Source organism: Culex quinquefasciatus, chromosome 3, assembly GCF_015732765.1.
Source record: "Culex quinquefasciatus strain JHB chromosome 3, VPISU_Cqui_1.0_pri_paternal, whole genome shotgun sequence".
In the NCBI taxonomy this organism is placed as follows: Eukaryota; Metazoa; Arthropoda; class Insecta; order Diptera; family Culicidae; genus Culex; species Culex quinquefasciatus.
Window position 1 is genome coordinate 177,264,400 of NC_051863.1, and position 11,516 is coordinate 177,275,915.

Sequence of the window (11,516 nt, forward strand, 5' to 3'; positions counted from 1 at the left end):
GGAGAAATTTTAAAACTTTTTTAGTGTTATTTTCGATGAAAAATACGTTTTTTCGGAATTCTGAGTACGCCATCAAATCGGGCGTTTAATTTTACATAAAAGTCTCTTTGGCACCAAATTTCTATCTCATCACTGTTTCAGGCTGCAAATTATTGAAAAATACCTCTTTTTTCGCATGTTCAAAAATGGAAGGGGTCGTACCGCCCCTCCGTCACGAGATATCAAAAAACGGACCTCGGATTCGTGATCAGGGACAAAAGTTACCTCTTAGGACAAAGTTTCACGCAAATCGAAGAGGGGTCGGGGCAACTTTTCCCGATTTCGTGTGAGTTGGTAGAGAATTACCTATCAACTATTCAAGTTTGACTAAAATTAGAAAGCAAAACTTGAATTTGATGTTAAAGGTAAGAAAATTGAAAAAAAAAAAAAATGCGAAACCATATTTTTTGTTCGTGATTCGATTATTCGAAGTTCCATACAAACCTTCGGAAAATCGAAGTTCGAATAATCGAGGCTTCAGATAATCGAGTCTGGACTGTATTGGCATTTTTGGAAATGGGTTGCAAAATAAACGTTTTAAGTTGATAAAAGTGCAATAAACTAGCGCATTCCACAAATAAATTTCTAAAATTGATTTTTATTTGTAAATCAAAACTGCCTTCAGCCGTAAAAACAATCAACCTTCATCCTTGACCATTCCGGGGGACATAAACTTTTTAGAAACATAATTGTCTTACATGGATAGAAACCTTGTCAGCATATCTGGATACGTAAACATAGTAATGTTTTCAAAACCGTCAACATTTTTCTCGATTTCGATGTAAATGTTTTGAAAATCGACAACATTGTTGTTCGAAATCGTAAAAATGTTGACGATTTTGGAAACATTTCTATGTTTACGTATCCAAAAACATAGAGTTTCCAGATATGCTGACAAGATTTCTATCCGTGTACTCATCCAGATATCCAGATGTTGGTTCTGGCAGGCAGAATGCTATAAAAGGCTTTTTATTATGAATTTAAACTACAGTATTTGTTCTGCACAGAAAAAAAAATAATTCCCGAAATCGTGAATTATGTTCATGAATTAAAGAACCACGGAGGAATTTATACCTCCTATCACTGAGTGGTTTGCAAACGATTTTGGGAATTGACTGTTTTTTTCAATCAGACAAACGTAAAAACAATACCAAACCAAAATGATCGTGGGTCAGTGGATGTACAAAAATTCAAAATCATCTCTTAAGTTTTTTTCAGGTCAAAATTGAATCGTTTTTTTTTGTATTTTATAGAGAAAACAATTACATCGGTGGTTTCCTCGTAATTTTTCATTCATTCTAGTAAGCGAGCTGCCTGTTAAACGGACATAAATTATGAATTTCGTAACCAGGAACAAAGTGTAACGTTTTTCTCCAAGTTCTACAATTTCTTGGAACCGAAAAGCTTTTGACGAGAAATTTTGTGTGGATTTTCACTAAAAAGTCTAGACTTGATTATCTGAAGTCCATTTCAAATTTTTTTTTGCTATACTCAAAAATTCACAAAATAGCGATTTTTTGAGAAAATAGATCTGCCCGTTTTTGGTAACATTTTCTTCACGATGTTGACAATTTTCATTTATTTTGAATGTTTTTATTTCCTGTAGCTTTCAGTGAAAAGGTTCATAGATTCTTACATTAATAATGATAGGCCGTTGGAAATCTTTTTAAAAAATATGGAAGAAAGTCTAATGAACTGCAAATAATTTGAAATGCATTTTCTTGCGTTTAAAATCATATTTGAGCAATGTTCTGAGATTTCGGTCATTCGGTATGCCCAAAGAAGCCATTTTGCATCATTAGTTTGTCCATATAATATTTCATACAAATTTGGCAGCTGTCCATACAAAAATGATATGTAAAAATTCAAAAATCTGTATATTTTCAAAGAATTTTTTATCGATTTGGTGTCTTCGGCAAAGTTGTAGGTATGGATATCAACTACACTGAAAAAAATGATACACGGTAATTTTTTTTTGTGATTTTTTATTTAATTTTATTTGTCACTAAAACTAGATTTGCCCAAAAAACACTATTTTTATTTTTTTATTTTTTGATATGTTTTAGGGCACATAAAATGCCAACTTTTCAGAAATTTCCAGGTTGTGCAAAAAATCTTTGACCGAGTTATGAATTTTTGAATCAATACTGATATTTTCAAAAAATCGTAATATTGGTCGCGAAAATTTTTCAACTTCATTTATCGATGTAAAATCAAATTTGCAATCAAAAAGTACTGTAGAGAAATTTTAAAAAAGTGCACTGTTTTCAAGTTAAACCGATTTTTTGGTAACGTTTTAGAAAAAAATCACAGTTTTCCATTTTTTTTAAAATTAGTACACATGTTTGCTCACTTTTGAAAGCTGAGAAAATTCTCCACATTTTTTTTAACTTTGTTGATACGACCCATAGTTGCTGAGATATTGCCATGCAAAGGCTTAAAAAGCGGGAATATTGATGTTTCTAAGTCTCACCCAAACAACCCAACATTTTCTAACGTCGATATCTCAGCAACTAATGGTCCGATTTACAATGTTAAAATATGAAACATTTCCGATCTATTCGAAAACATTTTTTTAATTTTTTTAAACCAAGACTAACATTTCAGGAGGGCGTAATATTGAAAGTATGGCCCTTTTGAAATGTTAGTCTTGATTTGAAAATACCGAAGGCACCAAAAAAGTTTCAGCCGGATTAAAAAATCCAAAAATTAAAATTAAAAAAAAAACATCGATTTCGTAGAGAACTGCTCATATTTGAGATCGATCAGCGATATTTTTTTGTTAATTTTCGTTGTACAGTACTGCAAAAAGTTATTTTGCGAAAAAAAATCGGCAATACTTTGATATTTTTAAAACTAAAGATTGCAAAATATCTGGGCAGGTGTGAAATCCATTTTAGAACCCTTTTTTCATTCAAGTATTAAAAGCATGGCTTGCAATTCAAATTTTTATTTTTTTTTTCATTTGTTTGACACCCCCTTCCTCCCCCCAACTTTAGCCAGAGTCGAGGTACATTAACTTCAAAAAATATTTGCAACGTGAATAGAGGAGAAAAGCAACTCGCGACAAAATTTTGAGGCTAGGAATTTTGACAGGTATTATTTTCATAAAGTATTCGCCTCCTTTTCTCTCCCACAGAAAACCTGGGAACGAGGTAGCTGTCAAACTAGGCCAAAATGTTAAAGTCACTCACAAAATGAACTTCGAGTGATTTGAGTTCATTTCTGACGTCACAATTTTCTCCTTTATAGATTCCTTCGTGGTTCTCGCATTCGTGAATTTAATTCATGATTTCGAGAATTGATTTCTTTTCGTGTAGTTTCTATCTAAAGTGTTACAAAATAAGTTGTTTGAAAATTGAATATCAGCTAATACGATGGAGTTAACCTGCAAAACATACGAGAATTTCGGCTTTGAATTTATTTTTGCTTTTAAAAAAATCGTCTGTTTCTTTCATAACGTCATTTATGGATGATCCCACACCCTTTGTGATCATCTCGATGGTTATGTGAAATTTTAAATGTAGGAAATTCATTCTTTAACAACACGTTTTTTTAAATGGACCGATTTCTGTTTCGGCAACATAAAAACACGTCATGTTGGCAAAACTGGGATAGCACTGTTATGATTTGAAATAAATTTGGGTATCAATCAGCGTGAAATTTTGTTTAGATTTTCGCAGAATTTGAGTTAGTGTTTTAAAGTTCTGAATGTTTCACAAATTATTTTTTTAATAAATTTTATTTCAAGTTTCTATCCTTGGTAATGTACTCAAAAATCTGAGTGCAAAAAATAAGTATGATTAAATTCAAATTACAATGCTCAAATGGGTGCTATAAAGAGGAATTTTTCAATACTTCCATAGTTAAAATAGTTTTGATTTTTAAAACGGCGAGTAAACTGCCGCTCGAATCTAGTCCGTCCCATATGTAAAAAGTGAGTGCTGCGATAACGCCATGAGAAGCTCGAAAAATGTTTCACCTTTTTTTACATTTTTAATCAACAATTTTTAAATATTTTTTCAACAATTATTTCAATATTGGTTTAAATAATACCCCTACACCAATTTTTACTAGAAAAAGTTAAAATTTATAGGTTAATTTGGTAAATTTTCGTACTGGGACTGGCCTGACTTTATTTGTCCATCAATAAAGGCAAGTCTGTCAGGTTATCAAGGTAGGCTTGAACATTTTCAACATAAATTTACCTGTCAACTGAAGGTTTGTTTTGGTAGTTTTTGAAGCATTTTTTATTAAATTTCTAAAAGTATGTATGTTTCAGGCTAATTTTGTTTGACGAATAGTTTTAGTATTATTCCTGAGTATGAAACTTTACCCGCCGACGAGACAGTCAATTTCTTTTGCTGCAGATAGAGGAGATATTTGAGTACACGTCTCAGCATATGGACCCTTGAAATTGACCGCAATCTGCGTTGGAAGTGGAACCTAATCCAGAACCAGGACCATGGGGTTTCATTCAATAAGGAACAGAACTGTCTTTTTTTTAATAATAGTTACAATGGTATGTAGTTTCTTTTTTTACCGTGATTGTCCCTTGCATGAGGAAAAAAGGCAGAATACGTATGGAGTATAACGTTTCAAAATCTATAAATATTAATTAAATATCATCAACTTAAGGCTTTTATTAAGTTCAATAGGCTCTTTGAGACATAGTCTGTGGGTTATTTAAAAAAATGCACATTTATTTGATCGATTTGTGAGCCACTTCTAACCAAGGACTGACTTGCCTTTATTTTGCATATGGGACAGCACACAAGTCATTTTTATTTTGGAAATTCTAGAACAAACATGACTTTTTTTATTAAATAGGCTTGAAGTATATGTTAAAACAAGACTTTTGTCGTGTTTATCTAAAAATCGACAAATATACATATGGGACGGACTTGCTTCGAGCGGCAGTAAAGCTCAGTCAGTAAAACTTACCCAGTGTTCATGGAGCAACAAAAAGGAGCCTATTTTATATATTGAAAGAAGTGCCACCCACCTGATACCGCCAACGAAGACCCGGTTCGGAATGAGCGTGCCGTACTTGGGCGCCGCCAGGGCACCCTCGAGCTGGCCAGCAGCGTTCGGTATCGCCATCGCGGCCGCCGCTGCCGCCGCACCGTGATGTGCCGCCGCAGCCGCCGCCAGCTGTTCCGGCGTCGTGCCGGGGTGTATGTGGGTGGCCAGCTTGCTTGCGGTCACGGGCCCGGTCGAGACGAGCGGGTTGAACTGCAGCGCCGGGCTGGGCTGGTGCGCCGGGTGGGCCGGGTTAAACAACAGGGAGGACGTCGTGGCGGCGATGTTTGGGAACCGGGGGTCGGGACTATCGGGACTACTCCGAGCCGCCTCCGAAAGCGAGGACACTACGTAAATCTTGGCTGGGCTTGCTAAGGCCGAATCTTCAATTTTCCTCTTCTTCCTGCTCTTCTGGCGCACTATATGCTCCTCTTCTCTTTCAACAGATTCTATCACACTTGCGGTCACGATTCGCCCGGAATCGAACCTTATTCTTTTAATTTTTTGATTGGAAACAGGATAACAATAACGAATACACTCAAACGGGTAAAAAACACAGTCTTCTTAATCTTCTCAAAAACCGTAACAGCTTCCTCTTCTAGTTTCTTCCAAGCGTCGTCTTCCTTCTCTCTCTCACTCTCTCTCTCTTTCTCTTTCTAACACACGCACGCACGCACGAACACAACGGGATCTGCAGGTCGTAATTCCGTTCAGGGGGGTGGTGATGAATGTGAGTGGGTGTTTCCGGAAAACTTCTTCGTCTTCTTCTATTGACTACTGCCTACAGGAACACACCATCGCTGCGGGAACGAAGAAAAACGGTAACGAGAGAACAAGAGAAAAAACGGAAATGAGAAAAAAATGTCAGTTTTGATCGCAACCGAGTTGCGTGGGAAAATGTCGTCGATTGCTGGGTTATTTTCGTTTTTGGGGAAATTTTGTATTTTCAATTAAACGTGAACTTTATGCAGATAATTTTAGAAAGTTTTTCAAGATTTTAGAACTTTTGTGCTCACTTCTCTTAAGTGCATTTGTTCAACTTGTTTAAAGCATTTTAAAAACCATTTAATTAATTTAAAATCCCTCTTTAAAACCTCAACTCCCACACCCGTGCAAATGTCGATGGATCCTCCACCCCAAAGTTCAACCGGGGTGTCATAAATTTCCCAGTTTCAGGCCCTTTAGGGCCCTTTGCGGCAACTGTTCTCATGTCGTTGATGTCCACTCGCCACCATTGGACCGTACAGTTCCCATCAAATGGTTGGTGGCTTGTGTGTGTGTGTATGAACCTGGCTAGACCGCAAAACGGAACCATCCAACCACCCCCTCTTGAACCAAACCTTAACCCATCAGGGGTGGAAAAAGGACTCCCGCGTGACCGGAGGGCATTTTCACGCCGAACGCGACAAACATGAATACCGTAAACCTCAACAACACTCGAAATATATTCCAGCAATAATGTAGCCTTTATGGGTCAAACCGCAAAGTACGTCGACGACGAGTGGGGACCGAGAGCAGGGGGGTCGCCAAAATTGGACTGTCCGGAACGGGAAGTTAACGTGCAAAGCTTTTAATGAGAAGTTGATTACTGTTGGCTAGGCAATTTCAGGGAGAAAGGGACGAGTTGTTTGTTTTAATTCCGCTGTATATTTTAATATCTTTACAGATACGTATTTCGTATACTTCTTGCAGGCTTTATCAGTATTCTTTTCTTGATGTGCAACCACGTGGACATTTTTTTGGAAAGGTTCTCCCTCCCCCCCGTGTACAATTGTCCATACCAAAAAAAACTTTTTTGTATGGAACTCCTCCCTAAAGGGTTCACGTGGTTTATGGATGGCCCCTTTATTTCAAACAATGATGGCTCTAATGATCCAATGTGGTGTTCAAATATTTATTTGATTGATATCTATTTTGCAGAAATTTGGTTAAGCTGGATAAACATTTGTTATGCCAATAAAAACAGAGATAGTTTAAAGAATTTTATTGACGCTTAGCAACTAAAACGCCTGCTTTTCCTTTTTCAAAAACGTACCATGAGATTTGAACACTTTGTTCGTGGTTCCCAATTTCATGAACGCTTGTTCACGATTTTGGGAACTCTTTTTTCTCCGTGTACAAAGCGGACAGTCCTTTGCCATCTTCTTCTAAGACACTAGTCATCTATCCACCTATCAGATAAAAGCCCGTAATTTGCAAAATTGCTTTCATATAATTTCACGTAAATTTATGGTCCGTGGTTTGGAAATATTTATTTTTTCAAACAAATTGGGGGAGTATTTTTTCCATGTTTTCAAAACAAATTACAATCAATTGTACAAGTTTTTTCTTTGGATGATTAAATAAATACGACCCAAACTCAATTATCTAAAATTCCGTCATCAGGGGTGACATTGGGCCATATGTACAAATTTCTGCATTTTTGTGTAACCCAATCTCACCCCCCAGACCCAATGTCACCCATGATGACGGTTTCGATTATGCGAAGGTTTGTCGTATTTTTTATTTACTTACTTTTATTATGAAATTCAAGTTTACGACCGCAATTTAGTGAAATTTGAAAGTTGAATTTTCTATTAAATTACCAAATGCATTTCTACATAAGTAAACTTTATTTAATTGAAAATATTTTTTTAAGGAATATTTTTGAAAAGGTTTATAAAAACCAATAAATAATATTTTACAATATTTATAAAAAAATAATATTACAGATACCGTAAACCGGGGTGACATTGATAGAATTTAAATTTATTTTTGGAATATTTTTCAAGTGTTAAGGTTTTTTTTTAAAAAAAATATTATTTTCAATACATGTACTAGGCCACAAAAGGTTTTCTCAATAATGCTTTGAAAAGAAAATGTTTCGTTAAAAGTTTATTTTTTTTATTTTGAATTCCAGGGTGACTTTGATAGTCATAGTTTTTCTTGTTAAATCAGGTTTAAGGTGTACAAATTTAATTTTTCGTGAAGGAGCGGCCGTGGCTGACTGGTTACGGTGTTCGCTTTGTAAGCGAATGGTCCTGGGTTCGATTCCCATCTGCTGCCAACGAGAAAGTATAGGAAATATAAATCTTGAAACTTTGAACATGAACGAAAAACCAAAGTCGCTCGACTCGGGGTTCGATCCCTCGTCCTTTGGATCGGTAAACAAAAATGCTAACCACTGGGCCATCGCGACTTGGTGAGCTATAACTGGAATTAGGAATACTGTTACTACTATATACGTGCTGGGTCCTTGTCCATTTGACAAGGGTTCGGAAGTTCTAAATAACGTTTGAATCCGATTGGTGCAAACGTTCTTCAGGGCGGGGCTTGTCGATAAAGCTGAAGTAACTCGCGCTCGGCTATCCAGCGTAGAAATGGGTCACCGAAGCTCGGCAGAGCTAACACCTTCCAAATGCCTATGCGAGTTATTTGCATGTATTATAGAATGTAGATCTAAAAATACATGGAAACAACTCAATTTGTAAGAAACGGCCGCGTGGTCCCGTTTGGTTGATTGCACACACACACACACACACACACACACACACACACACACACACACACACACACACACACACACACACACACACATTTAATTTTTCGTGAAATTTACCATCGCTAAGGTTGCTATTACCGTTTTTAAGAAAAAAAAAATCAATGTTTATATTCAGTTAACTTAGTTTCTAAGCTTTTAAATAAAACACATATAACTTTTAAGTATAATTTTTTAAAAGTCACAATTTTGCCTGAAATTTGATAAAAATAGTATTGTATATAAATTTATCGATTCATTTTGCATTTTGAACTGCATTCGAAACACGAATTAAAAGTTTTCACGTTTTATATTAAATTTGTTCTACTGAAAATGCCTATAAATTTGAACCACCTTTTAAGTTATATTCCACATACACAAAATATTTATCATCTTCATTGAGAAAATCATAACACTTTGAGAATATGTATTAAAAAATGCTATTCATAAACATTTTCTCAATTATAGTTAACTAACTATTTAAACTTTTCAACAATTTATGAAAACTTCTTCTTGAAATTCTTTGAACACTTCTATATCATGGTCAGTATGATTTCATAGTATTCCGTACGTATTAAATTTGTACTCTTCATGTCACGGAAAAATCTCAAGCCTATCAAAGTCACCCCGGCTACCAAAGACACCCCGTTTTGCGGTACTTCAAAAAACCATTATATGGCTAATGCAAATTTTACTTCAACTTTTTCCCTGCTTTAAAATTACCCCAAAAAATGAGGAGGCAAAAAATACTGAAAACTTTTCAAATCGATTGTAAATAATTTAGAAATCATTGTAGGGGGACAGCATCTAATTAAATCGTGCCTCCAATGTTGCCATATCAGAACATTGACTTTCAACTACAGCTCATAAAAGCGGTTTCAACTGAAATCAAGTGATTAATAACTCCATAGGAAGTGAGCAAGCAAATTCCTATATATAGTTTTGCAAAATGAGTTGTTAAAATAGTGAAAATCAGCAAATTTCTTTTTATGGAAGTAAAACATATACAGTATGTAAAAAAAGTATTTACACCCCTTGGGCACTATGCACATTTTGTGATGAAACATGTGAAAAATTTAAAGTTTGACAGGAACCTAGTACTACGTTTTGTTCAGAAACTCATGCCAAACATTTTGCTACAAAAAGCTCATGAAAAGATGATTTCTATAAAAAGTTATATAACAAATACAATTACGAAAATAAAAAAGGTGCAAAAAAAGTTTGTACACCTTTCGAAAAATTAACATAAATAATGTTATTTGTTGACAAATCACCATAAATCCAGTCTCCCAACTCCAAATAGGCATCCTTGACTGGTAAATAAAAAAATTTGGATTGAATATAAAGTTTACTAACTACTTAGTATAAAAGTTTATATAACTCTGGAAATTCTATATAAAACTTATCTAAACTTAATTTTGCAAACTTTTAATTCAACTAAATGTCAATATATTACCATAGAACTTTTTTTGCACCTTTTTTATTTTCGTAATTGTATTTGTTATATAACTTTTTATAGAAATCATCTTTTCATGAGCTTTTTGTAGCAAAATGTTTGGCATGAGTTTCTGAACAAAACGTGGTACTAGGTTCCTGTCAAACTTTAAATTATTCACATGTTTCATCACAAAATGTGCATAGTGCCCAAGGGGTGTAAATACTTTTTTTACATACTGTAATTTGCTTAGCAGAAAATAAAAATTAAATTAAATTAAAAAAAAAAATATTTGAATTGCAAAAGGTTCTCATTCCCTTTAAAGAACGGTCCCTCCAAAAGGGTTGAAAAACAGTGATTTAAATTAAAAAAATATGAAAATGAGTTTTCATGAAACACTCGATAGAGCTTTAAGCGATTCTAAGTTGTCAAAATCACGATCATCCAAAATTCGTCCAACCGTCTGCTCTCGTCGCTGCGCCTCATCCCACAACTTCCGGCTGTCCCAGGGACCGTCGAAATTCACACACACACGGGAAGAGCAAAAATCGATTCCGGAATGTGTCCCTCCCTCAGAAAAAAAAGTGGACCGTCGTACTCCTCAGAGTGTCCGCGTCGTTCTGGAGGGTTTTTGACAATGCTGCTGATGGTGGACTTTTTCCCCCCAGTTTTTCGGAGCGGCCACTCTGCCATCGGGGCAGTTTTCCAGGGGGGGGGGGGGGGGCGGGTGTTTGCTGCACACAAAGTTTAGCTCATTAAAGCAAACACGTGCAACAGAGAGAAGCCACCGAATGCTGTATTCTATATGGGTGATTTGTGGTACTTTTGGGAATGGGGGTGAAATGTTTTATGCTACTGCCGGCTGGGTGGGTGGATGGTGGGTGGTAATGGGTTTGGGCAGCATATTCCGCACGAACAGCTAGGGAAAACGGAACTCGGACAAATATGGGACATCATGTTTGGCTCGATAACGACTGCTGCCACTGCTGCTTGGACCTTGGAATGGTTCTAGAAAATTTGCGATGGAGCAGGATAAGAGAGGGAAATGCATGGTGACCACTTGGAGATAACTTATGCAAATTAGTGTTCACAAATATTGTTAAATGACACTGATAAAATTTTCAAATTATTTCTAAAAAATATACCACAAATTGATGAATTTCAAAATTTGTTCAACAACTTCCGCAGAAAAGTTGCCACCCTGTGACCGACCAAAGTACAGCCCAACTCTGTCTCATTCTCGCGTGCTCGCATCACTGCTTTCCAAACACCAGATTTTCGCCCAATTTTCCAATTGTTATGTTGATCACACCATATTGTTATGGGCTTCCACCCCCTCTGGGCTATTTATATGTTTGCACTCCCACACACATTGAGCACAACCTCGCCCTGCCTCTTCGGAAGCTGCAGCAGCCATCATGAATTGGATAAGAGGACCGACAATTTCCCCCGACCCCCCTTTGTAGGCCTCCAGGTTTGACCCCCATCACATTATTGAATTAT

General features: G+C 36.0%; 1 protein-coding gene across 2 annotated transcripts in view; it reads right to left on the bottom strand.

The window, feature by feature from the left end:
• LOC6048522 (protein boule) overlaps positions 1-5,177 on the bottom strand; it is a 30,806-nt gene extending 25,629 nt beyond the window's left edge. For both annotated transcript variants that reach the window (XM_038262962.1, XM_038262961.1), the window contains exon 1: positions 5,045-5,177. In XM_038262962.1, the coding sequence (XP_038118890.1) occupies positions 5,045-5,142 (98 nt within the window). In that variant the 5' untranslated portion in view covers positions 5,143-5,177. The remainder of the gene's footprint in view (positions 1-5,044) is intronic.
• Positions 5,178-11,516: the final 6,339 nt, after the last annotated feature.